The sequence below is a fragment of the Phacochoerus africanus genome, chromosome 10, assembly GCF_016906955.1.
Source record: "Phacochoerus africanus isolate WHEZ1 chromosome 10, ROS_Pafr_v1, whole genome shotgun sequence".
Taxonomy (NCBI): Eukaryota; Metazoa; Chordata; class Mammalia; order Artiodactyla; family Suidae; genus Phacochoerus; species Phacochoerus africanus.
The window spans coordinates 2,892,546-2,920,103 of NC_062553.1; the positions used below are offsets into that span (position 1 = coordinate 2,892,546).

The 27,558-nt window shown below is 59.1% G+C and overlaps 1 protein-coding gene across 1 annotated transcript in view; it reads left to right on the forward strand.

The window, feature by feature from the left end:
- Positions 1-26,517: 26,517 nt before the first annotated feature.
- Positions 26,518-27,558, forward strand: part of ABLIM2 (actin binding LIM protein family member 2) — a 137,775-nt gene continuing 136,734 nt past the window's right edge. Inside the window, exon 1 of the mRNA XM_047798188.1 lies at positions 26,518-26,667. Coding sequence (XP_047654144.1) covers positions 26,658-26,667 — 10 coding nt within the window. The 5' untranslated portion in view covers positions 26,518-26,657. The remainder of the gene's footprint in view (positions 26,668-27,558) is intronic.

Consider the following 27,558-nt stretch of genomic DNA (forward strand, 5'->3'; position numbering starts at 1 on the left):
CCTCAGCAGCTGCGACCAGCCCAGATCAAAGATGGGCAGAGCTTTCGGCTCCCTGGGATTTCAGGAACTGCTCTTTGCAAAACAAGGCTATCGGGACCAAACAGGCTTTCCAGTTGACGGATGCCCGCCCCCCTCCCCCCCCCGCCCCGGGCTGGGTCGAAGGCCTGCAGGAAGCAGTCAGCAGTTCCCGTGGACCAAAGACGCCACCCCCACCGGCCACGTCCCTGGTCTGTCCGGCTCTGGCCAGGCAGGTGTCACCCTCGGCCCAGGAATTGCTGACTCTGCAAGCTGGCCAGACTCCTCCGCCCTCAGAAAGGGGCGTTCCCTTGTCAACACACCCAATCACACATGGGCCCTCCGAGAAAGCTGGTGGGAAAGGATAAAGGCTCACAGCCTACATGGGAGCGAGGCCCGGGCCGGTACGCCCTCCTCGTCACATCCTCAGTGGGGCCCCACGGTACTCGCCAGTTCCAAGCAGGCCCCTCCTTCAAAATGAGGCACAATGGAGTTCCCACGGTGGCTCAGTGGTAATGAACCTGACTAGTACCCAGAAGGACACAGGTTCGATCCCTGACCTTGCTCAGTGGGTTAAGGATCCAGTGGTGTTGTGAGCTGTGGTGTAGGCCAGGGGCTATAGCTCCAACTCAGCCCCTAGCCTGGGAACTTCCATATGCAGTGGGTGCAGCCAAAAAAAAAAAAAAAAAGGTGGGGGGTGGGGACAAGTTTCTGAGTGGCCATGCAGCTGGCAGTGTCCCTGTCTGAGAGGTTCCTCCCATCACAGGACAGGCTGCCCCGGTCCCCTGGGGATCCCGGAGGAAAGGGGACTAGGAGGTCTAGCCATGGGCTTCACGGCTGCTGTCTTCCCTGGGAGCCTGGGAAAGTCACCCAGCTTACACATGGGACCCCAGGACACCCCAGCCCCACGGGCCCTCGCTCCCCACAGCACCAGCATTCCTGAAGCAGGGCGTGGAAACACTGCTGGAATTCTGGACTTTCTCTGAGCCAAGTCGCTCGAGGTCGGTCTTGAACTTGGCTATGCAAACATTAACCTGGCCCCCGCACACACCTCCCAAAGGCCTTGGGGGAGCCAGAGTGCTCCCAGCCAAGACTCCGCTCCCTGGAAAGGGGCCTAGGTCACTGCAGGAGGGCGGGGAAGGAGGGCCCGGGTGTCGGGGGGCGGGGGAATCTCTGCAGGAACCCCTTCCCCGCGTCGCTCTCAGCTGTGCCAGGATGGCACGTGGGTGATGCTGGCTCAAGGGGTGCAGCCCCACCTCCTTTATTTGGCTACTTGCCATCTCTGCTCCCTTCCCAGGAAACCTCCAGAGGCTTCTGCCCCGGCCTTCGCACTCCCCACTCCCAGAAACTGCCCTCAGCCAGGCCACCAGCACCTTCCATGATGCTAAATGCCATGCCTCTCACTGGCCCCTCAGTGGCCCCTCTTCGGCCCAGCCAACCCCACCCCCCACCGGCCCATCGGCCACACGGCTCTGTCTACACCCGCCCTCAGGTGTGAACATCGCCCCACCCCGACCGGGCCTTCCTCTCGGCGGGGAGCTGGATCGCTTCCCCCCATTGCCTGCCCCCTACACCTCCTCCCCAGAACCTCAGTAATACGGCACCACTTTCCCGCACCTGTCACACCTGGCGATCCCATTCCCTGATGGTTGGCGCCCCGGGGCTCCCTGACCCCACTGTGCCCCCCACACCCTATGTCTGCATGTCCTCTTCCTGGTCACCCTCTTCTCCAGGCTGTGACCTCAACTCTTGTGTGTCCCCTGAAAGTCCCTGCATTGTCTCCCTGTGAGGCCTTGCTAACGCAGACAAGACAGCCCTTCTCCATCCCCAAGGCCCTGAGCACGTCTGCACTGCAACTGGGGCCTCTGCCCAGGCTGCCCCAGGTTAACCCTCGAGGACCCTCGAGGGCACCGGCAAGCAGTCTGCAAGCGTTTGTTAAGTGACTAACAAACAGCCGTCTCAACCTGAACCCATGTTCCCAGACCCTGCCTGCCCCAGACATGCAGAGGGGGCAGCCCCCGGGTTACCGCCTCTGACCGGGCAGAGCCGTACCGGGTGCTGACCCCTCTCCTCCTGCCCCATTTCTGGTCACCCGCCTTTTCTTCCCGGCTCTCAGGGTGGCAGCTGGGGGTAGGGACCCTCTCAGGTCACACCCATGGGGCCATTGCAGACTCAGAGCAGCAGCCCACAGCAGGTGGACTCCACACCTCTGCCCTTCACGGGCCTGGCCACCTAGCTGTAGTTTCACGGCCACGTCATGGGGGGCATGGCCGGGGCACCCACCGACTTGGTACCAGCCCAGGTGTGAGCCCGGAGTCTCCCGTCACTGCGCAGGTGGGCATGGCCTGCAGGTGCCTCCCCTCAAAGCCCTCCTGCCCTCGCAAAGGGAAGGTTTGTGGTCCTGGCTCCTCACAGGCCAGTCCCGCCCGCAGCACACTCACCCCGTACAGTGTGAGCTGAGGTGGCCAAGAGCAGATCCTGCCCAGGCCTGAACCCGTGAGCACTTTGCCACTCTATCCTGGGTTGTCTGACCAAACCCAGCACCCGCCCGGCAGGGGAGCCTGAAAAGGAGAGCGATGACTACAGCCGTTGGGGACGGGACCTGGCTGCTGGCAGCACTGCCCAGCCACAGCCTTGTCAGCCCTACCCTGCGCCAGGCCCAGTGCCGGACCCTGGGGACCTGAGTGAATCAGATGGCCCTGCCCGATGGAGCACTCGGCCTAGAGGTATAGACAGCAAGGAGACAGAGGGAGCAACTGTGACACGGGGACAGCAGAGAGGTCAGGCCACCACACAGCCCCAGGGATGCCTGGAGATGGTCAGGGGGCTGCCTGAGGAGGGGCTGCAAGCCAGGCCTGGGCATGCGAGACACATTCTCTGGCAGGAAATGCACACGATGAGCCTGGAGCACCTTGCAGAGTCAGGAAGTAAAAAGTGGGACGGATGGAAGGCTGGATGGATGGATGGATGGAAGGCTGGCTGGCTGGCTGGCTGGCTGGCTGGCTGGCTGGCTGGATGGATGGATGGATAGATAGATAGATGGAGAGCTAATAAACTGATTGACCCACACACACAATGGTAAGACTTGTCAAAGGGACACAGAGGCTGACTGAAGAGCTCCCGATGGCCAAATCTCAGAAAATCTTGAGCAATAAAATAAAGCGTTATTGGATTGTAACCCCAGATATAAAATAGCCCCAAGTTCACAGTGATTGAAGCAGAAGGCTCATAGCTCAGTGAAGGAGGAAGAGATGAACCCGCCGCCGCAGAATTCCCAGTAGGTTTTGTAGTTACCCTGCCCTCCTAGAGGGGCTCCCACACCCTCTGCCCCAGGGGTGCCGCAGGAGGACTGCAGGGAAGAGGAGGGGGAGGGTAATTTCACAGGGAGCCTCAGCCAGGGAATCACGGCCAACACGGACAGGGAGAGGCCGTGTCAGGAGCGGGTGTCCTTGATGGGCTGAGATGAGAAGAGGGCTTTGCCCACGAGGCCTTCCTCCCTGAGCCTGAACCCCCAGAATCACCATGAGAAGAACTTCGGACTCGGATTGAGTGGCTGCTGGGTGGGGTGAAGGGTGAGATTAACTGGCTTGGCAGTCAAGGAAGGCTGCTTGGAGGTAGTGATATTTGCGCAGGGCTTTGAAGGACAGGTGGGTGTCAGAGCAAGCAAGGCAAAAGTCCCAACACAAGCAAAGAGGCAGAGGGCAGGGCCAGATCAGCTGGGAGGCGGGAAGGGAGGTGACAGCCATGGTGAGAAGCCCCTGCGGTCTGACCAGGAAGAGAGAGGAACGAGCCCGTGAGGGCACCGAGTGACAGGATGGGGTGACAGACCACACCTGGGCAACAGTGACCAAAGGAGGACAAAGGCCCTCCAGGCTGGGGGCCCTGGTGATGAACTCAGGGACCGGGACGGTGGGGAGCGGGCTCATGGGAGGTCGGTTGGGCTCCTCTCAAAGTGGAGGGCTGGTTGCTGTCTAATCATGAACTGAGGGAGAGGCAGGCGAGGCCCCAGGGTTTCCCGACACGGGAAACACACATCCCTGCCAGAGGGGCAGGGACCCAGGGGGGCCAGGAGAGGCCTGGGACCACCCCTACCCCTTGCCTCCGGGTCTCCCATCATCACCCCCCACACACACGCTGGGCCAGGCAGCAGGAAGACGGGAGCAGTCCACACAACAACGCATTCACCTGTTTCTCATGGGGAGGGCGTGGCTAAAGCTGCTCCAGGACCCAAATGCCTCCTTTGCTCCCTGGGCTGCCTGGCAAACTCTTACACATCCTACCAAACCCTGCTTGACCATCACTTCCTCGGGGAGCCCTCCCAGATTTCTCCCACTTCTGGGAGGGGTCAGAAGAGGGGCATGAATTGCGTCTTCCTCTGCCCCCTGCCTCCTGTGGGCACCGACCCTCCCACTGCCTCCCCCTCCCCCTTGGTCCTCTTGGAATCTTCCATTCTTTTTGGTGCCTTCATCTGAGCCAGCCACAATGCGGACTCTAACCCGAGGCCGGGCTCCGGGTGGGTGCTCTGCCGACGTCTCATTGGCTTTTACCCTGATTCCAGATTGGCCTCTTGCTAACAGGGTGGCTTGGGTGAGTTATTTAACCTCTCTCAAGCTCCGTCATTCTATCCATGAAATGTGGCAATACTCCTATGTAGGAGACGGAGCCGAGGTTTCAGATGGGAGCGTGGGTGGCCGTGACTCTTAGAAATTCTGGGTGACACGTGGATGGAGCCAGCAGGCCTCGGGCTCTGGGCTCAGGTCTGAGTCCAGGCAGATGCGGACAGAGACTCTAGTCCCTTCCTCCGACCTCCCCGTTTTTGTCTTTTTAGAGCCGCACCTGCAGCATGTGGAGCTTCCCAGGCCAGGGGTTAAATCGGAGCTGCAGCTGCCGGCCTGCACCACAGCCACAGCAACGTGGAATCCGAGCCACGTCTGTGACCTGCACCACAGCTCACAGCAACAAGGGATTCGAGCGGCATCTGCGACCTCCACCACAGCTCACAGCAACCCTGGATCCTTAACCCACTGAGCGAGGCCAGGGATCAAACCCGCATCCTCATGGATACTAGTCAGGTTCGTTACCGCTGAAACACAATAGGAACTCCTAGTCCCTCCACTTTTTTTAAGTAGCTCTTCCTCTTTTGCTGTTTTGTTGGTTTTTTTTTTTTTAAACAAAAACCTTTCAATTTAAAATAGTTTAAATTTACAGAACAGTTGTGATGACAATGCAGAGAATCCCATCTACCCACGGCCTCTTTCTCCCATCACGGGCATCTTCTGCTATGATGGGTGGATTTGTCACAAGTGATGAGCCGCACCCACGCATACAGAAGTTCCCCAGCCAGGGATGGAACCCACGCCACAGCAGTGACTGAGCCACAGCGGCAGCAGTGCCAGATCCTCAACCCACTGCACCACCAGGTGTATCTACATGGATAGGCACACACGTGAGTGTGCACATAGTGTGTATTTATACACGGGTTTGTATGCGCATATATAACCCCATGCTCTGTCAGCCGAGAGGTCTTAAAAGGCAGCAGCAGGCACACCCACGGCGGACAGATCTTGGTTCCTAAGACCAAGCCCCAGAAAGGAATCAGGACCCTTGGAGAAATGGGAAGACTCTGGGGTGGGACACACGTGCTGGCCGACCCGTGGCAGAGAAGGAAGGACGTGCATGAATGGACGAGGGAGGGAGGGAAGGAAGGAACGAATGAGTGAGAGAATGAATGCACGAGGGGAGGAGGGGGTGAAATCCCACAGTGATGGGGGTGTCAGAGGGACATGGGGCCACCGGGAAGGGCTCCCAGGCGCCAAAGCCGGGAAAGCGCGGACCACCAAACCCATCAGCGTTAGATCATAAGCGCCATCGCTGTCTGTCACGAGACACGATCAGACACCGCCTAACGGAGGGACGTTTCGCAAAACACCCAACCAAATTTCCAAAAAAAAAAAAAAATCAAATCAGCGCCCAAGGCTCTGCTCCGAGGATGTGCGGGATGGGCGGGGCTTAGGACTCTGCGCTGGATTGGCGATGGTTTTGGTAAATCTAGACCTGTTCTTTTTTTTTCTCTTTTCTTTTCCCCTTGGCTGCCCCACGGGCATATGGGCTTCCTGAGCCAGGGATCAGATCAGAGCCACCGTTTCGACCGACACGGGCTCCTTTAATCCGTTGTGCTGGGCTGGGGTGGAACCTGCCTCCTGGGGCTGCCCTAGTAGGAACTCCCTAAGCCTCAAAGTGTTCTTAAAAAATCAAATCTGTGATTTGATTTGATTTTGTCTTTTTAGGGTCACACCCGCAGCATATGGAAGTTGCCAGGCTAGGGATCGAATGGAAGCTGTAGCCACTGGCCTACACCACAGCCTCATCAACGCCAGATCCAAGCCACGTCTGTGACCTACAGCTCACGGCAACACAGGATCCTTAACCCACTGAGCGAGGCCAGGGATCAAACCCTCATCCTCATGGGTACTCGTCAGATTTGTTGCCACTGAGCCACGACTGGAGCTCCAAATCCGTTTTTGTTTTTTTTAGAGGCCCAGTAAAGCGGAACAGCTGGTCGTGAGGAGAGAACAATTAAGGCGCAAAGACACCGAGGGGACTTGGTGGGAGGGGGACGTCCCGGGCCCACATGCTATGTGGCCTTGGGCCAGCTCAGGAGCCTCTCTGTGCCACGCCTCCCTCAGCTGCACTGGGGGGTGGGGGGGGGTGCAGAGGGGCTGAGCCTGGCTCCCCTTGCCGTCCCGCGGTGCTGGGACACCTGTGATGGGCCTTTGGAGGAGACCCCCGTTCCAGCCGCCTGATCTCAGGCTGCTTGTGCCCCTTCTGTGGATCGGGCATGAGCACAGGCCCCTCCTCGTCAGCTGAGAGTCCCCTGAACAAAACCCTGCCTGGGGTCACAGTCCCCATGGGGGCGGAGGAGGGGGGCCAGGCTCGCGGCTGAGGGTCAGAGGTGCGAGGCCTCGCCGGGGCCACACGGCCGCCCCCCCACCCCCTCGGTCTGTGCAGAAGTGCGCGGTACCCGGGGGACCTTCAGCGCCCCCACCTCTGCCCCGTCTCTCTCTCTGTCCCCGTCACCCCTTCCCCATTCAAAACACACCCTCAGGCCCGACACAGAGGGAAAGAGGGGCTGGCCCCAGGGTGGTGGGGACTCTGGCGCCTGGGAGGTTGGGATGGGGGCCAGGGGAGGAGGGCTGCAGAGACCCCCCCCCTCCAATGTCCATGGAGTACAGGACAGCCTTGGGGGCAAGGGGAAGCCAGGCCCCCACCCCCACGCCCAGGGCTCCTCCTGCTCCCCAGGGCCAGCTGCAGCCGCTGACCGCCCGTGGACACTGCTGGGCCCCAGCTCGAACGCTCTCATTTTGCAGACGGACCAACCGAGGCTCAGCGGGCGGTCACTTACTCGCAAGACAGGGGCTCAGTCAGGATAGGAAGCACGGAGGCTGTGGTGCCCTGGGCCCTCACCAGCCCTCCCCTCCCCCCACCTGCGGAGCGGCAGCTTCCGGTCACAACTGCCACCTTGACAAGGTCCAGTTTCACCACCGCTTCTCCTCCTTGGCCACCCGAGCGCTACCCTCTGTCCATGCACCCCACCCCCTGGCTTCACCTGTCCAACAGGTGAGCCTCAGCGTGGGGCTGGGGGTGTCGCACAGGGCCAGCTCCTTCTGGGGCAGAGCCGCCCCGGGCTCTGGAACGTACCTGCCAAGGGAGGGACGGAGGGAGGTTCCCAGGGCCCTGCGCCAGCTGCTGCCACCCCTGTCACCGGGTCCCAGCCTTTCAGGCTGGTCCTGGCGTGCAATGCCTGTGCAGGGCGGGAAGGACGCATCTTCAGCCAGCCAGCCCCCAAGGCTCCAATCAGGAGGCCTGAGCAGTCAGCCTGAGGCCAGGCCACCCTGCCCGGCCGGCCGGTCTCCTCGGACACCCTCCTCCTCCTTATCTGCCATCAGAAGTCAGCCATCCCGGCCGAGCTGGCGGGGAGGGGCTGCCGGCCTGGGAGGAGCGGAGCCCGGCGCCCACACTGGGCCTGGGAGCCGGGGGACGTGGGGACACCCAGCGACAGACACCACTGCCGCGGCCCCCGTGCCTGAGAGAGGCAGGAGGCTGGTCCTTGGACGGCCGCCAGGGCCACCCCTTAGCTGGCCTGAGGAGAGCCGGCCGCTCTTGCTGGGGCCGGTTTCTGCAGCTGGGAGCTCAGCAAATATGCGCTGAGCGACCGCTGTGTGCTGTGCCCATGTGAGGCCAGCAGCAGGTCTCGCAGGGCGTCCAGAGATCATCTGTCTCAAATTAGCTCCTCACCGGTCACTTGGGGCCTCCTTAAAATGACAGATTGCCGACTCCAGGCCAAGTGTGTCAGCACCGCCCCAGACAGGGCCCAGAAACCTGGATTTTTAACAGAGTCCCAAGCGGCCCCTGTCATGAGACAAGTCCAAGCCCCTCTGTCCCACATGGCACTTCCATCTGGCGACATTCTAATCGGTGGGCAGGTCACCTGGGCCTGTGACAGACGCAGCTCCCCTGCCCTTCCACAGACCCCTGAACCATGAGAGGCGGGGCCCCTGCTGCCAGAGCTGGCTGGGTGACTCAAGGCTAGTGTCTTAACCTCTCTGTGCCCCCTTTCCTTGTTTTTGAAATGGAAGAATGCTAGATATTTGGTCCGCCTCACCAGTGTTTGCGAGAAATAAGTGAGCTAGTGAGTGCTGAGGGCTCAAAACAACGCCCACACACGTATACACACACAGGTGTACCTACAAACACACACATGCACACACACGAACAAATACAAACACAGGTAATACACACACACACACATGTATGTACACACATATGCACAAACGTATACATAAATACACATGCACATATAAACACACATCCACACATCCACACACACACCCAGACATGCACTCACACCCCAGGTGTGCATTTTTATCCGGCATCCTGGTGGTTCTGACTCAGCCACACGAGGTGCTCCCGCTGTCACGGGGAGGGAGCTGGCCTTGGGCTGGGCAGGCGCTGGCCACGCCCTTCCCGTCACCCCTGCGGATGAATGAACGAGGCACAATGCACCTGCCAGCTTTCTTGGCTTTTGCTTCAAGAGCTCGGCCTAGGCCGCCGCACCAACCGCCCGCCCGCCCGCTCTTGCCCCGGGAGCCTGGCCACGCTAGTCTTACCCTCTCTCTTCGGTCCAGAAACCTGGGCTCTCTTCCTCAAATCCTCAGGCTCACCTGGTCCACCCTGTTCCAGGCCTGGGGCTCTGCGTGGAGCACAGCTCAGGCCTTAGGGTTCGCATTCCTGACTATCGCGGGCTGTCAGCTGCCCTCAGCCCCCAGACGGAGGGCATTAAAGCCCTCTGAGTCCTTTTCGGTAACTGACGGGAGCTCCTGCCCACTGAAATCAGAGATCTGGCCGTGCTGGAAAGTCAGGAAGCCTGCGTGCACCGGCCAGCATCCCCAGAAGGCTGAGGGCCTGCTGCCCCTGCCTGGAGGGCCAATTCCCAGGCCACGGCTCCCGGGGCTCCACTGGCTCCTGCGTTGGCACCCTGGGGGCCCTGAGCTGTGACCCCGCTTCTCAGGGCCTAGTGGGAGCCCAGCGGCCAAGCCTTGGTGGCTTAGTTCCCAGGAACCTGCCTGGCGCCCTGGAAATCTCAGTCACCCTCACCCCGAGCTCTCAGGCCTCGGCTAACTGGCAGGAGCTCATCCAGTGGCCAGTGGAGGGTGCGGGTCACTAGATGGGGGACCAATCCAGGGGCTTAGAGGTGGCTTGGTCCCGGCCACCCTCCTCAGGCTGGGCAGAGGGCCTGGCACCCAGCTCAGGCCTGGATTCCAAGGACTCCTGCCCCAGCCAGTGCCTGTTTCCAGGGGGTGGGGACCGAAGCCCAGAGCGGCCCAGCAGCTTGGACTCCAGACCTGATAACCAGAAAGTCCTCCAGCTGTGGGTCCCATTGCAGGATTTCCCACCACCCAGGCTGCCCTCACCCTGGCCCGGGGGTTCTTCCCACAGGGCCGAGGTGTCAGGAGCCCTGCATTCTCAGCCCTGGAGCCACTGCAGGAAACACACAACTCTCTGGGCCTCAGTTTCCCCACTTGCAAACGGGAAGTGGCCAGGCTGGGAGCTCTCTGGGGACCACGGGTCTGGAGAGACACCTGCCCCCCCGCCAGGCCGCCGACGTCACTGCTCTTCTTGGCCCCACGAGGCCGTGCTGGCTGGGCCCGCGGGGAAGCTGACACCTCTCCCTCCCTCAGCGACACAGCAGCCTCACCTCAGCCGTCTTGAACCTAATTTGATGGGCTCAGAATTGGAACAAGAAATGCGAGGGCTTCCCGGTGTGCGTGGGGCGTCAAACCATCTCGCCATGGAGCTGGCACTGTGGAGCCTGGAATTCACTTAAAAACAAATCCCTCACGTCCTAAATTTATTGCCTTAACATTTTAAAGACAATTTTGGAAATCTTGATTTAACAAAACGAAAGCCAAGGCTTCCCATTGTGGCTCAGCGGATTAAGAACCCGACTAGCATCCATGAGGTTGTAGGTTCGATCCCTGGCCTCACTCAGAGGATTAAGGATCCAGCGTTGCTGTGAGCTGTGGTGCAGATCACAGATGTGGCTCAGATCTAGCATTGGTGCAGGCTGGCGGCTATAAATGAAGGCATCTCTGAGCCCGAACACGGGCGCTCTGGCAGCAGGCCCTCGCAGTTCAGGCTCCTGGAGCCTCTGCGCTCAGTGGCCCTGGGCTCCGCAACCCAGACCCCTCCCTCCAGTTTTTGATTTTTTAATGTGCCGTCGTCACCAGCTCCTGGTGTGTCTCCCCCAAACCCCCACTGTGAACAGGCACATGGATGAGCCCCAGGGAGCCGGGGGTGGGGGCAAGTCTCTCCCTGAGCGGCTTCGAGCAGCTCCCTCCTCTCTGGTTCCCTCTCTCTAGACCTCAGACCAAATCCCTGCAGGTCACCAAGTTCAAGGTCTGGCCAAACCTTGGGGCGGCCCCTGCCCACCACTGCCCTCTAGTGGATGACTAAGCACAAAGCGCCGCCTTGACCACCTCTCTGGGACCTGCCCGGTGGCCTCTGTAGGAGTGTCCTCAGGCTGTGTTCCTATAATCGCCCCTCCAGGGTGAGAGGGATGTGGCTGCCCAGGAAGTGCTGAGCTGGGGTCACCTGGTTCTCCCTGTTTGTTAAGTTCCTGATTCTTCATCGTAAACTAGTATTAAGAATTTTGTGATAGATAACGCAGAGTAATGGCTTGTGGTGACCGCCACTGTCCCCAGCCTGTGCTAACTTGGTCACGACTCACCTGGGAACCCCAAAGCAGCCCTAGGAGGTGGGTGTCCTGCTTAGAGTGAAGAGCTAAAAGTGAGCCCAAGGGCACCCCGTCAGTGAGTGCGGCGAGCACCAGTATGGCAGGGGGTCCTGATCCCATAGGCAGGACCTGTGGCCAGCGGTAAAGTGGCCTGTGCCTGGAGAGCCATCAGCTGACCAGGTTAGGTGAGGGCCCTGCACTAGCTCTCAGCCGTCTCTGCCAGTCCAGACAGGGAGTTGACTGATGGAGAGGGAGGAACAGGGGCTTTCAGTGGGCAGACCTGGGCTGCGTCCCAGTCCCTCTATCCCCAGACCCCCGGCGAGACCCAGAGCAGGTGCCCCCTCCCAGCCGAGGTAGCATCCGTGAGGTCGGGGTAGGATGGGAAAGAGCCACCAGGCCAGGACTCAGAGCGGCAATATCCACGGAGCAGGGGTGAGCCCCAGTGGGAGAGCCGCCATCAGACCCAGTGCAGGCGTCCTTCCCTCGGAAACTGCAGGTGCCGTTCCCGCAGGACAGGACCGGGCTGGTCCTGGCTGCACCCACCTTTCAGAGGAGGCAGCGTGGGTGGAAAGAAAGAAGTATGTCCGGTCTGATGCTTCCAGCCGCATTTTCTTGAGTCAGACACTTCCCCTCTCTCAGCCTCAGGTTGGTCATCTTGAAAATGAGGCTCATATGTGAGCAAGCTCAGGAGTGATTCCCCCCCCAGCACATCTTCAGATGAGACCACAGCTTCCGCTGATGCCCTGACTGCAGACTCACAAGAGCCCTTGAGTCAGAGAAACTGGGGTGAGAAATGTTTGTGGAACCACATAGGATCCAGCAATCCCACTCCTGTGGGTATATCTGGACAAAACTATAATTCCGAAAGATACATGGACCCACAGGTTTATAGACACGCTGGTCACAACAGCCAAGACATGGAAAAAAACCTTAGTGTCCATCGAGAGATGAGTGGATTAAGAAGATGTGGTGCATGTACACAATGGAATACTACTCAGCAATGAAAAGAATGAAATATTGGGAGTTTCCACTGTGGAGCGGTGAAAATGAATCTGACTAGTATCCATGAGGATGCAGGTTTGATCCCTGGCCTCACTCAGCGGATTGGGGATCAGGCATCGCCCTGAGCTGAGGTGTAGGTCACAGACCCGGCTTAGATCCCTCTTTGCTGTGGCTGTTGTGTAGGCTGGCAGCTGTAGCTCTGATTCGACCCCTAGCCTAGGAACTTCCATATGCTGCAGGTGCAGCCCTAAAAAGCAAAAAAGAAAAAAGAAAAAGAAAATAAAGAAAGAATGCCATTTGCAGCAACATGGATGCAACTAGAGATTTTCACACCAAGTGAAGCAAGTCAGAAGGAGAAAGACACATACGTATGATATCACTTCATGTAGAAACTAACTCTAAAATATGGCACGAATGAACCTGACTACAGAACAGAAACAGACTCACAGACATAGAGAGCAGACTCGTGGTTGCCAAGGGGCAGGGAGTGGGTTGGACGGGGAGTGTGGGGTTAGCAGGTGCCAACTATTCCATTTAGACGGATAGGCAAGGACATCCTGCTGTTCAGCACAGGGACAGACCATGACGGAAGATAATACGGGAAGGAGAAGGTATGCATATGACTGGGTCCCTTTGCTGTACAGCGGAAATTGCATCGTAAATCAACTATACTCTAATAAAAAAAGAGATGTTTGCAGTTGTAAACCACTAAAAATCCCAAGGTTCTTCACCCCACGCCCCGCCCGGCACACAGACACCAGAAGGGCTGTTTGTGGTTCAGTGAAGGAGTGACAGGAGGCAGAGGGGATGGCTCCGGCGCCATCGGCCACACGGGGTCTGTGTACCAACCCACCTGCCATTTGCTGGCTTCCAGTGGATGGTGGGGAGGTCTCTGTGTCCTCCTCTGTGAAGTGGAGCTGGCAACCTCGGGGGCTGCTGGGGGCACAGCGGTGCCCGTTGATCTGGGGACCGAGTCCAGGCGGGAGGAGCTGCTTCCCCAGAATCCACGCCCCTCCCCCACCACCCTGGAGGCTCTGCAGGATCTGGAAACTCGCCCGGGTCACACAGCTCAGCAGTGGCCCAGCCGGGTGGAGCCTGGTTCTCTGACACCCAGAGCACCACCCCTTCTGGGCACCCAGGACAGGGGCCCGGGAGACCTGAGAGAGGCTGGGGAGAGAGGACCCCCAGAGGGTGGCAGCCCCTCTCCCTCCCTGTGGCCTGGCCTTCTCTTGGCCACTTTGCCAGTCCGGCTGGCACCTCTGCTCTCAGCCTCCAGCTCCGAGGGGGCAGCCGCGGGCAGATCCGGTTTTGGCCAGGTAAGCGCTACCACAGAGCATCCTGGCTGACCGGCCACAGAGCAGGAATGAGGCCCTAGTTGGCAGGTGCGCCCTGCTTGCACAGTGGATGGGCTGGACAGCTGGACAGCTGGACGGGCTTCGGCCACCACTCCAGACCCCAGCCAAGCCCTGTGCACCTACTGTGTGCCAGGCCTCGCAGAATTCTGGGGGGTCCTGGGTCTTCAGGTGCCCTGACCCCTTGCCGCATGACCTGGGCAGGCCCTTCCCTTCACAGCCTGTTTCCTTGCCTGGGTGAACCCATAGTGGCACAGAGATGACACAGGATTATTATAAAGCTTAAGAAGGTCCAGCACGGCGGGGGCGGGGGCACTCGTTTCTGCTGTTATTATTTTTACAAATGTTATATACAGTATAATTTTTTCTGGTGTCTGTTTCTATAAGTTTTAATGCACGTAATTGCCCCACAAAAATACAAAACAATTCTTCTTCCTCTTCTAACCGCTCTGAACTCCTCATGCACTGCTTTACCCGGAGGCGGTCAAGCCAGTGGCCTGGGCCCTGCGTCCCGGTCCCGCCTCTGTGGACAGCAGTCCCCAGGTCAGTTCAGCTTTCGAAGGCTTCGAGCCGCTATTTGTTTTTTGGTTTTTGTTTATTTTTTTCTTTTTTTACGGCCCCACCTGTGGTGCATGGAAGTTCCCAGGCTAGGGTTGGAATCAGAGCAGCAGCTACCAGGCTATACCACAGCCGTGGCAACGCTGGAGCCAAGCTGCCTCCTGGAAAGTATTCGTTGCAGAAGGATGAACCAGTTTTCAGCTCCTAATATCCGTTAGGTATTTTTATTGACAACAGCGGCCAGGAAGAATGTGCCTGCACTAGGAATTAAAACCTGAGAAAGAAATCCTGCCTGCCAGAGGCTTGCGTAAGAAGCTCCTTCCAGGGAAGTCTTGTCTGTCCCCACTGTGAACAAGAGAGGGTGACTTGCAGCAACGCCGGATCCTTAGCCCACTGAGCAAGGCCAGGGATCGAACCCGCATCCTCATGGAGACTATGTCAGGTTCTTAACCCACTGAGCCACAGAGGGAACTCCGGAGGGGCTATTTGCCACCGACCTGCGTGTGCATGAACAAGACTCTCCATGACCAAACCTCGATGGGGTCCCCTGAGCCCTTTCTCCAACGGGCCCCATTTCAAGCCTTGGCCTCTGGAGCCAGAGCCCAGCTAAGCTCTTGATTTTTCCTTCCCTTTAGGCTTCCTCCTCGTGGAGGATCCTTGGGAAAATGGAGCTCTGGTGCCCTCGGGCACCTGTCGTGCTAATGAATTCACACACACACACACACACACACACACACACACACCCAGCCCTACCCTGTGCTTCTGGAGCATCCTGGGCTCAATAACCCCCAAGAGAAAACAGCCCACGAATCGCTGAGTCCCCGGTACAGAACTCGGCCAGAGAGGAGTTCCCTGGCGGTGCAGCAGGTTAAGAATTCGGCATTGTCACTGCTGAGCCACAGGTTCGATCCCTGGCCTGGGAACTTCTGCTGGAGAAAGGCTTCTGTATTTACTTTGCCCATCACACAGCTCCTGCCTCCCTCCCCCACGCACACCCCCCTTATCTCTCTGTCCTCTCCCCCTCCCTCCACCCCTACACTGTGACCTGCCTTCTCCCTCTCTCGTGCCGTAGGTCAAGTCCACAGTCACAGCCACTCGGACAGCTCGGCCTAAGATTCAGCTGCTTCGATTCTGGGATTTCCAGGAGCGCCTCCACCCCCCCAACCAGGGGTCTCCCCCACCCCCCCCCGCCCCAGCATCCTCCTCCTCTGCTTGTCCGGTCCCGCCCTGTCCTAGCCTGGCCCTCCCTCCCTAGCCACCCCCCCCCCCCCGCCCCAGAAAGGGGACAGGGCTTTGAAGAGGATGTTAACTGTGAAAGCGCCCTCTAGGGGCGGGGGAGGGCCACAGGCGGGGGACCGCGATGAAGGGACATCATGACATTGGTCCCCCTGCAGGCGCCTGGGGCTGGATCCCCGTCTGATCTTTCGAGGGGCAGGGGGTGCACTGACGCCGGTGGCCCCTGGTCAAGAGAGGCCTGGCTATCATGGCAGGCTGGGCAGTCCTGCAGACACCCCTGTCACGTGTCAGCGAAGCCCAGGGCAGAATCAAAGAGACTTCTGCGGGGCAGTGCCCAGCGTCAGCTCTGCTCACGTCCCAGGCAAGGCCAGACCTTCCCTGAGGGCCACGGTCCCTACGGAGACCCGTTCAGGGGGGTCGGCAGAACAAGGTCCAGCCTTGGCTTCAGACGGGGCTCCGCTCTCTCCCTCCCCGCCCTTGGCCGGCACTTCTTGCCCCTAGACCCTCGCCAGCCTTACTGGGGGCCTTCCGCAAGCCTCCTGACTCGGCTGGTGGACTGCCACCCTGGGGTGGAAGAGACGGGACGCTGCGGTGGTCCTCTCCTCCCGCACCCTGTAGGACCGTCCCTAGCTCCTCCCGATAGTCAGGGTCAGTGTCCCCCACCCCGGGCCCCAACAAGAGCTGCTCTGCCTCCTGGCCCCTTGGTCTGACAGTTTCAGATTTGGTGGAACGCTTTGTCTGTGCCCTGCTGGAAGCACCACCGTTCCCTCTGCCCACCCTGAAGTGGGACGGCTAGTCCACCCGGCCCAGGACTGCAGCGCTGAGCAGGTCACCGAGGACCAGGCGGGCAGGGCCAGGCACGCCTCCACCTTGGGTCCGGCCACGTGCGCCACCTGCTGGTTCAGAGCCTGTCCTGCATTCGGGAACTGAGGGCCCCACCCCCAGGGCACCGCGTCTAGCTTCCAGAAATGTTCCGGGGCAGGTCCCACAGTCCCAGACTCAAGGTCACACCTCCTTTGCTGTAAAATGGGACCCTTGGTCAGAGGCATCTTCCTGAGGAGGCTACGTAGACAATATTGCCCATTGCTATCCGCAGACTGAATACTGACCTGCTGCCCGGCCCCCTGGGGAACTCCCCCAGGGAGAACTCCTCGCTGCGTGTGCCTCCAGCTCTCGGCAGGTTGACTGACCTCCAAGGTGTGGCCCTGAGGCACCACGGACATTCTTTTCTTGCTGAGTCATCTGGAGAAGAGTTGGGAGGTGCCACTTTCTCTCTAGCCCTGATGAGGGGCCAGGTCAGCCGGAGGCTCTCAGGAATTCCTCCAGCTCACCTGCCAGGCCAGGAAGCAGGTGAGGGAGGGCTTCCTGGACTCTCCTTCCACGTAAGTTGGGAGCAGTCCAAGCACCACGCCATCTGGAGGGAGATCCTGCCTAGGACACTTCAATGTAATGTCATTTTAACCACATCACAAATGCCTTAGGGGATTTGAGGGTGTCATCAATAACAAAAAACTCAAGTCCATGTGGCTCAAACAAAAAGGTCTTTCTCGGCTCATGAACGTGGGAATCCAAGAGTGTGTGGGTCTCAGGTCTGGCTTGATCCAGGAGCTCCAGCCTCATTTCTCCATGATTTCCTCCTGGTGGTGCCTTCATTCTCAGGCTGACTGTTGATATGAGGACAAAATTGTAATACATCCCCCATCACTGCCTCCAGCCTAGAAGAGAGGGGTCTTCCGGAGCTTTCCCCTAATGATAAGGAATACCTTTTCCAGCATTTCTCAGCCAGACTCCGCTCACATCCCATTGGCTTCAATTGGGTCTCATGCCATCCCAGGAGAAAATCCTGTGTCCAGGCATAGCAGATCATTGTCTCCAGAAGAATGGGGCCACCCTTAGACACACTAGAACCTTCTGAGCTGGGGCCAGCTTCCTGGGAAGCCCATGGGGTCTCCCTCCTGGGGCTGCATGGTGGATTCTGAACAGAATTCTGGTGTTCTGAAAGAGCAGGGAGCAAGAGAAAGGTGAGTTAGCTCAGCTCCAGTCAGGAGACACAGACTAAGGAAACGCAGACTGGCTGGCCCGCCTCTCCACGCGCACGTGCTGCGTTAGAGCACGACGGCAGACCCTGCGGCCCCTGCAGCTGAGACCTCAGGTGTCAGGAAAGGGTGCAGGGGTGGCTAAAGGCTGACAAGAAATCGCACCTGTCTTGCTCTCCCTTTGTGTCGCCTGCTGAAGGCATGTGAATAAGAGCTCTTTGTCCAGAGCAGCGCCTGCACTCCTATCACTGGCTGGGTCTAAAAGCTGGCAACGTCTCGTATGATGCACTTACCTGTGGAACCTAAAATAGACAAAGGATACAAACAGAACCAGGCTCACGGATTTCTTTCTGTCTTTCTTTTTTTCTTTTTTCTTCTTCTTTTTGTCTTTTTAGTGCCGCACCCACGGCATATGGAAGTCCCCAGGCTAGCTGTTGAATCGGAGCTGTAGCCACTGACTTACCCCACAGCCACAGCAATGCAGGATCTGAGCTGTGTGTGTGACCTACACCACAGCTCATGGCAACGCTGGATCCTTACCCCACGGAGAGAGGCCAGGGATCGAACCCGTAGATTCACAGATGTCTAAATCAAACCTATGGTTACCAAAGGGGAGAAGAGGGGTGGCTTGGGGGTTTGGGATTGGCATAGGCCCACTATCATATATGGGATGGATGGTCAGTGGGGATGGGCTGAGTCGCACAGGGAAATCCACGCAATACTGTGTGAGAAGCCATACGGCAAAGAATCTGGAAAAGAATGCATGTGTATATGTGCACAGCGGAAGCACGTTGCCGTACAGCAGAAATGGTCCCCATACTGTAAGCCAACAATGCTTCGAGAAAACCTAAAAGAATCTGAAAAAGAATGGATATGTGCATCCATACAGCTGAAACAGGCTCAACACTAAATCAACCACACTTCGAGAAAACATTTTTTAAAATGAAGACAGATTTTAAAAGGCTGGAAATGGAGGTCCCGTCGTGGCACAGCAGAAACGAATCCAACCAGGAGCCGTGAGGGTGTGGGTTCGACCCCTGGCCTCGCTCAGTGGGTTAGGGATCCAGCGTTGCTGTGAGCTGTGGTGTAGGTCGCAGATATGGCTCAGATCTGCGTTGCTGCGGCTGTGGTATAGGCCAGCGGCTACAGATCCAATTAGACCCCTAGCCCGGGACCCTCCATGTGCCATAGGTGCGGCCCTAAAAGGACGAAAGAAAAAAAAAGAAAAAAAGATTTAAAAACGTAAATAAATACAAGGCTGGAAAGGCAGAAGGATGGGTGCTCCTTAGGAAGCACGCCTGTAATGAGAGGGCTCCACCACCTGGGGGCAGTGAAGGAAAGAGTTTGATTGGCCCTGCTGCGCTAATAAAGCTCCTGCTCTGTGCAGTTTCCGGAGAAGTGTGGGTGATGAGTGGTTTTTTTCCATGTAATTATGTTACCTTCCTTCTTCTTCTTTTTTTAGTCTTTTTCTAGAGCTGCACCCTCGGCATATGGAGGATCCCAGGCTAGGGGTCTAATTGGAGCTGTAGCCACCAGCCTATGCCACAGCCGCAGCAACAAGGGATCTGAGCCGCGTCTGCAAACTACACTACGGCTCATGGCAACACTGGATCCTTAACCCACTGAGCAAAGCCAGGGATTGAACCTGCAACCTCATGGTTCCTAGTCGGATTCGTTAAACACTGCACCATGACGGGAACTCCCCCCCCTCCTTTTTTTTTTTTTTTTTTTTTTTGCTTTCTAGAGCTGCACTTGCAGCATAAGGAGTATGGAGGTTCCCAGGCTAGGGGTCTAATCAGCACTGCAGCCCCCGGCCTACACCACAGCCACGGCAACGTGGGATCTGAGCCGCATCTTTGACCTATGCCACACACATCTCACGCAGTGCCAGATCCTTAATGCAGTGAGTGATGCCAGGGATTGAACCTGCAACCTCATAGTTCCTAGTCAGATTCGTTAACCACTGAGCCATGACGGGAACTCCACCTTCCTTTTAAAAATATGCATCTTGGCTAATATGACTAAGCTCCTTTTAGGAAAATTCGCTCATTACCTTCCACGTGCCCTGGACCCACGGTCCGCGCCCAGGCCTCCATGTCCAGCCACACAAAGGAACAGACAGGAAGGGCGTTTCTGGGAAGCAGCCCTAGGGTGGACGCTGTGGCCGTGGGTGGAGCCGGGCTCGCCTCAGCCCAGGGGACAGGGAGCTGGTTCCCAGAGTGTCGGGGTCAGGGATGGCACTTCTCAGCAATTGTTTTCAACGCTGTGACACCGAGCCGGCTCTGCGGGGGCGGAGTGGGGCTGCCGTGTCCCCACCCTGGGCGGGGCTGGGAGCCGGACTGCTGCCCTCGCTCCCTTCTGCTCGTCCCTGTGTCCTGCTCCGTCGCCCCAGCTTTCCCACCTGCTCCCTTCCACGCTTTGCGATACGAAGCTTTTCTCTATAAAACCGGGGAGCGTGTACACGCCCAGTTTTGCACCATCTCAGAAACTGGAGTCAGGACGTCCCGTGGAGCACGGTCCCTGCCCCAGGGTCGCTTTAAGAAGAGGAGAGACACACAGAGAAGAGGGGCAGAGGCTGGGGTGCTGCCGCCCCCAACCCAGGGACACCACGGCTGGCCAGGAGTCGCCAGGGGCTAGAGGAAGGCGAGCCGGGAGCCTCCTCCAGCACCTTGACCTTGGGCATCTGGCCTCCAGGCAGTGAGAGCAAAGCTCCGTGTCCTTTGTCATACGGTCCCAGGATGCTTGTCCACCTCACGCTCTAGTGACCCCTGACCCAGACCAGCTCATTTTCATCTTTTTTTATTTTATTTTATTTTTGCTTTTTAGGGCCACACAGGTGGCATATGGAAGTTCCCAGACTAGGGGTCTCATTGGAACTACAGCTGCCGGCCTACACCACAGCCACGCAGGATCCAAGCTTCATCTGTGACCTACACCACAGCTCACGGCAAGGCCGGATCCTTAACCCACTGAGCGAGGCCGGGAATCGAACCCACGTCCTCATGGATCTTAGTCGGGTTCGTCACCCGCTGAGCCACGAAGGGAACTCCCATTGTTTTCATCTCTGGAGGACAGTAGGCGCTCAATAAATGCCTGGCCCACCTCTGAGCTGGCCCTGCCCTGTCACTGTCTCTCTGAGGCACGTACCCCTCACTCCTCGGGTCTGTTTCTGTCACCAGGCACAACATTTAATTAGGGGAGTGGCTTTGTGATCACCAGCCTAAAACCCAAGCCTGGCCTGGAATGTGCCTTTTCCAGACGCAGCCCCTGCAGCTCACTTCATTCCAACCCTCGTAATGAAGCCCCTCTCACGACTCTTCTGTGACAGCAAATGTTGGCAGGTCTGCGCATCCTACTCAGGTAACCGGGCAGTTCAAATGGTGGCATAGACTCGGCTGTTACAGAGATGCGAGGTACGTCTCCCCTCCATCCTGCTGGGAGAATGCAGGTGAAGGGGGGCGGGGGGTGGGGGGTGTGCAATGTTGAGGCTGGACCCGAATCCGCTGAACAATCCAGGTGTGTGGACCCGTGTTCGAGGAAGCGAGGTTCCAAGATGTGAGTCACATGTTATTTTTGCTCCTGGTTTCATGTGGCCTGGTTTTTAAATTATTGAGTGGCTGGAAAGATCCCATAATGAAATCATATTTCATTTGTTTCCTCCATTTGGCTGTTAAGTGAATCAATTTCTGGGCTGTATTTGGAGGTGAGGACAGGACAGCCACCCGCAGACTTGAAGGGAGACTGCCTGGAGGTGCCCGGTGACCCGGGGCCCCTGGACGCAGCTCTTCCGCGGGCCTCCCACTTGCAGGGTGCCTGCAGGCTGGGGTTTCAGGGTGACACCTTTCTAGACAGGCCCCAGGGGAGCCCAGCCACGCGGCACACTCTCCGTGAGAAGCAAACTGCGGGGAGCCTCAGCTGCCCCGGCTCAAGGTCAGGAATGGAGGGCAGGGCTCCGGGGGCTCTTCTATTGTCCCTTTTGTGACGCCAAGTGACAGGTGTCAGAGGGAACAGCAGCAGGATGCAGGCTCACCCTGGAGTTCAGGGCTGCTCTCCTCCAGCTGAAGACCCCGGGGGGCTCTGAGGCCCTGGGACTCTCTGGAGACGAGCTGGAGACCCCAACATGCCTGGAGACCCCACATGTGCCGGACACCCCTTGATCAGCCAGACGCAGCCTTGCCCGAGTGGCCTGATGTTTGGTGAGAGTCAGGAGACAAATGGCGAGATTATCAAAAGACATCAAGGCCTCTGGGGGTGAAGGGGGCCCCTGGTTTAGCTGGGCATCCAGGGAGTCTTCTCCCAGGTCAGAATCCCCGAGGGAGTCCAGTGGGTGGGACTGGGCCTTCAGGTGAGGACAGGCATCCCCTTAGCATGGGGGGCAGAGGGCCTGGCATGGTCTGGATCCACAGGGACAGATTCACCTGGGCCGAGCGCCTCATCCTCGGCTCAGTGCCCTCAGCCTTGCCACTTAGCCTGCCCGGTGCCCTGCAGGCATCGCAGGTCCAGGAAGGTTGGAGGCCCAAGCCCCTGCACTCTCCCTGCAGAAGGGCCTAGGTGTGCATCCCAGCTCTTCCATTTGGGGATGGTACGCCTTTGGGCAAAGCTAAAGCCTCGATCTCCCCATCTGTGAAATGGGTGTGAGAATGGAGGACTCAGGGCACAGAATGGCCCTGGGGTCATGACTGCCCGTCTGACCGGCTTGGCCCTGCGCCTTCTCCTCAGTGTGGTTTTGTGTTTATCCTTTGGTTCCCTCAACCCGAGCCTGAGGCTGCCCCCTCGAGGGTTGGACCAAACCCCTCCACCCAGGCTTTCGGCCCCATTTAAGCAGCCCTCTGGCCCACGGCCGCTGGGCCCTCTCCCTCCCAGCCTCTCTCAACTTCATGAAACCCAACACAAATCCCCAGCCGCCCCCGCCCGTGCTGGTCGTGTTTGTTGCCACTGGGTCTGCACTGGCCTGTGCCAGCCCCACCCACTGCCCATCAGCCTGTGTTTTCCCAGAACTTCAGCCCCCACAAAAGGGCAATAAACATTTTTTTTTTAGGGTCGCACCTGTGGCATATGGAAATTCCCAGGCTAGGGGTTGAATCAGAGCCGCAGCTTGCCGGCCTGCACCACAGCCGCAGCAACCCGGGATCCAAGCCACGTCTGCGACCTACACCACAGCTCATGGCAACACTGGATCCTTAACCCACTGAGCGAGGCCAGGGATCAAACTTGCAACCTCATGGACACTAGTTGTGTTCACTGAGCCACGATGGGAACTCCCGTGCTGAATTTTAGACTCCATATAGAAGTGATATTGTTTGCATTTATTTTTGTGTTTTCCAATCATCTCTGGGTTACCAGGAATGGGACCTTCAAATCAGAGCCTGGTGCCCACAGGGAAGCAGAGTTTGGTGTAGGAGGCTTGATGCTAGAACCAGCTGGACCAGGGGTTTGAGGCTGCATTCTCCATACTCTGCAGCCTCCGTCGCCAGAACAATCCACAGCTCCTAAGAAGGGTTCCAGAAACTTAGAGGAGGTGGTGGGGGGGGTGGAGCACCCCGCGTTTTCTCTGGGGTCCTACCTGGGCTCTTCCCAGAAGCACCTGGCCTCCTGTGTTCCCTGGCACCTGTCTGCTGGCACTGGGCACACACCCCTCCCGGATGACCCAGGCCTCGGGCATCCCACCCCCGATTACACCTCTGCCTCCCTGGAGCCCACGTTTGGACAAGGGGGCACCGGGTCACAGAGAAGGGAGACGTGGAAGTGCCCAATTCCAAAGGGGGCTGCGAGAGCCCCCGAGGCAGCAGGCTGGGCTCCCGAGGCCCATCCGGGAGGGCCATGGCCAGCACTGCAGGCTGGAGGCCGGGGGACCTGGGGCGCCAGGGCCTTGGGGAGACCACCGCCTTCCGTGCTTCCCCGGGTGAGGCCTCGCCGTCCCCTCTCCCAGCCTGTAGGGTAGACCAAGCCCTGGTTCAAGGGCCGTGGGAGGGATTCACCCAAAGGAAATCTGTGAGCCCTAAGGCAGGAATGATGGGGCCGAGGCCGTGGGCACCCACCTGCGAGGGGCTGGAGGGACCCTGTGAAATACTCTCGGGAACGTTTGATAAGTGCTTCAGGTGGGGTGGGGTGGCGAGGAGAAGGTGTGACCCCTACTCTGTGTCCCTTCTACTTGCAGGAGGTGTCAGCCTGGCAGGAGGAGAAGGGTGGGGCCCTCAAGGGAAGAGTCTGCTGCCTCGTGCCACCTCCTTCCGCATCTCAGCCAGCAAAGCCCAGCAGCTCCTCTCGATATCCGTGTGCACTCCTTTCTGGGGGGGCCACGCCTGTGGCATGAGGAAGTTCCAAGGTCAGGGACTGAACCCAAGTTACAGCAGCAGTAACCTGAGCCGTAGCAGTGACAGTGCCAAGTCCTTAACTTCTAGGCCACCAGGGAACCCCTGAATGCACTCTTAATACATGTTGAAGGGGTCTCGGTTGGACTGCTAGCCTGCCTGGGACCTCCTTGGGTCAAGGAGCCCCTCTGATAATCCTGCCCTCAAAGCCGGCGTGCAAAGCAGGTGGTGGCACGGTCTACAAGGAGTCACATGACTCGTGAAACAGACGTGTCCGTTTTCTTCCTTAGAACAGCGCCCAGTTTAAAGGTGTTGAATACGTGATGGACGGATGCATGGCCGGCCGGATGTGAGACAGATGAAGAAAAGACAACAGGCTTTATGGGCTGGTGATGGCACATCCTGCTCTCTGGTCTGTTTCACTAGCAAATACAGTAACTATCATTCACGGAGCCCTGGCTTTCTGCACTTTGAAGTGCGGTATTCGTTTTCCTCGTGTGATCCCAACAGCACAATGGGGCAGGGGCTGTTGGAAGGATAAGGAAGCGGAGGCACAGAGAGGGTGAGCAAGCTGCCCGAGGTCACGCCTGGCTCACAGCACCAAGGGTGACACCCAGAGTCTGGTTCCACTACCCGGATCAGCCAGTCTCCACGGGCATTCTCTGTGCAGGCAGAAGACAGTGAGCAGGCCTGGTCCCCTTGGCATTCCCTTGCGGGGAAACCAGCCGAGCCTGGCAGAGGGGGCAGAGGTGTGGCTATTGACACCTAGGTCAAGTTCCTCCCTTGCCACTAACTTGCGGGGTGACTCTGGCAGGACTTACCTGGGCTTTAGTTTCTGCCCTCGTGAAGGAATGTGCTGAGACCACATGACCCTGGGGCCCTGCCCCGTTTGGAGGTGCCTGCTCGGAGAGGTGGGGCTGGCTCTACCGGGAGGCCTTGGAACGCCTCCCCACACCCCCAGCAGGCTGAGCTCTGGGGCCAGCCGGGAATCAGGTTACCCATGCCCACGTTCTGACTCAGAGGGACTTGGGAGCAAATGCCCATCCACAGACGCTGTGGGAGCCTGACGGAGAACTTCCTAAAGTGGGCGAGTGGTGGCAGGGGTGGTCCGATGTCGGGTGAGTGCTGCCCAGGGTGATGGCCTGGAGGTGCCAGGTGCTGGGGGTTGGCACCCTCTCTCCTTCCCTCCATCCGTCTCTCCCTTTATTCAACAGATATCAGTGGAGTGCCCATCCTGTGCCAGGCCCTTAGAATAATAACACTGAGAATAATAACAGCTTGATAATATCAGACATTCACTGATCTCAGCTCCTGCTGGGGCACAGCACGCGTTAGCTCATGGGATCCTCAGAAGTATCCTGAGAGGCTGGGACAGTTTAACGATGCGTGCCAAGGCACAGAGTGACACACCTCCACCTGCAAGCCAGGCTCTCCACCAGGCGGTCAGACCCCCAGGCCCCCACCCCTAGCGGCCTGCCTCTGCCCTAGCCAGGACTAACTACCCAATGTTAATGCTCTCGGCCGTGGTGGGTCCTTCACTCAGCCACTTTATGGATGGGGCCCTGATGCCCACAGAAGGGAAGGGACCACCGAGAGGGGACCCCCTCTAGCGCTCCTTCCATCATCACATCCCACTTGAGTTCTGGGCAAAAGGCCCCAGAGGACAGGCATTGGCATCCTGCAGCTGCTGGACAGCCACCCAGCCAGGCCTCTGGGATTCTAGGGTGCGTCATGGGGCTTGGGCTTTGTCCATGGCTGCTTCTGCAGGACTTTAGGTCTCCCCAGGAGCCACTATCCTCTGGCCTCTGCTCCTGGCCCCCTTCGGGGTAGAGGGGTGCTGCTGGGACCCAGAGAAGAGTGTCTGCTCCACATCTTCTGCAGCCAGCCCTCGCTCCCTTGTTGACAGCGTCTCCACCTCAGGCCCCTCCCTCCCCACGCAAGGTTGGATCTGGGGACTTAGCCTCCTGAACGCCCCTCCAGCCCCGCTCCGCACACCCGCGGTCCCCTTCCGTCAATAGCAGCGGCCCAGTGGGGTCCGCTCCCACCCCGGGGCTTTCCCTCTCCTGTACGCGGACCCAAGTCCTGTCCTGGGCGCCTGACGTCACAGAGGGCAGTTGGCCACTGGTGGGGAGGGAAGGGGTTCTGTGGCCGCAGAAAGCGCCGCCGCCGGGGCCAGACCGACCAAGGGCCAGTTGGTGCAGCGCTTTGGAAGCCGCCGGCGAGCCCTAGACCTGGAGTCAGGAGCGCAAACCTCGCCCGGGCACCTGTGCAAATCCGGCTGCTCCTCGCCCCTGCCTCAGTTTCCCTCTGCAAACTGGGAACAGAGCGGGTTGGCCCTTTGCAGCTCCACGACTCCACAAGAGCTGCACCAGGCTTGCTTTTCACTCTCCTTACCACTCCCGGGTTCCTGAGAGCCGCCGCCAGCCAGGCCGCCAGCCAGGCCGCGGTGACAGCTCCGCAGAGACCCACGAGTGGCTGCGGGAGGCCGCAGCGGCGTCTCCCGTCTGCGCATGCGCGAGCCGTGCAGCCTGCCGGGACTGTAGTCCGACCCTGTGGAGGCTGGGGCCCTAACGTGGAGCAGAGTGGGACGCATCGCCCACATTTCCCAGGGTGCTCCCGGCCCGAGGGGCGGTGAGGGCGGGGCGGGCGGGGCCGCCTGGAGGGCGGGGCCTTCGGGGGCGGGGCCGGGGGGCGGGCGCTCCAGGGCTGCGGCGGCGCTGCGGGCGGACGCCGACCGGTGGACCCGCAGGCGGGAGGGAAGGGTGGACCTTCGCCCCGGCAGGCGCGGCACCTGCGGGCAGAAGCATCCGGCTGCCGCAGAGCTCCGACGACCCGACTGCCAGCTGCCGCGGAGATGAGCGCAGGTGAGTGTGGGGACAGAGGGACCGGCGCGTCCTCGAGCTGGATCGCGGCGCTCCAAGGGCTGGGGTGGCTGCAGATTGGGGGAAACCGCCCAGCGGCTCCTCCTAACTTTTGCTCCAGGGTCTTGCAATCCCGAGGGTCCCGCGCGAAGCCCTCTGACCCTGCGACCCGAGCGCTTAGATTTGCAGCGCGGGCTGGGAACCCCTTTCCCAGAGCGCCGGCCGGGGTGGCTGCGCTGCGCTGGGCTGTCTGGAAGGCGCCACTCCTTTGCTTCTCCGTAGCGTCCGGTGTCGCCGCAGGCTGCAGGAGGTGGCCGGGGTCCGGACGAGGGGATCAGGGCCGCGGTAGACCCTGCCATGGAAAGGGGTGGTGACATGGGGGCCTTTGCAGCAGGGGGCGCCGCCCTTGCGCGGTTTCCGCATCGCCTGTGTCGGGGGCGTCGGGCCACCCCCTGGCGCCCTGGGCCCACCACGGGCAGATTTGGGGGCGCGGAACCCGCAGGTGTGTGCGACCCGCCGGGATCTGCGCGCGGCCTCTCTCTGGCGCCTCACTCTGCGTATCCCCACTGCTGCCTCTGGCGCCGCACCCACCGGATCTGACAGCCTCTGTGAGGAGCTGGAAAATCCTATGTCGCCACAAACCAGCCTTGTTTAAAGCGCTTGGGGAAACTGAGGCCTAGAACTGGGGTCCTTGGCTCTTGGGGAGTCGAGAGCCAACAGAGCCCCGTCTTGAGAGCCTTCTGGGGCCCGGATCTGGGCTGAGAGCTTGTTCCTACATTCCCTGGTGGGGAGAGGCCGTCACCCCATTTTTCAGGGTGCGACCAAAGCTTACCAGGCATGAGTCACTGGCTCAGCTCCTGCAGAGGGGCCGGGATTCGAACCTGGTGCTCTCTG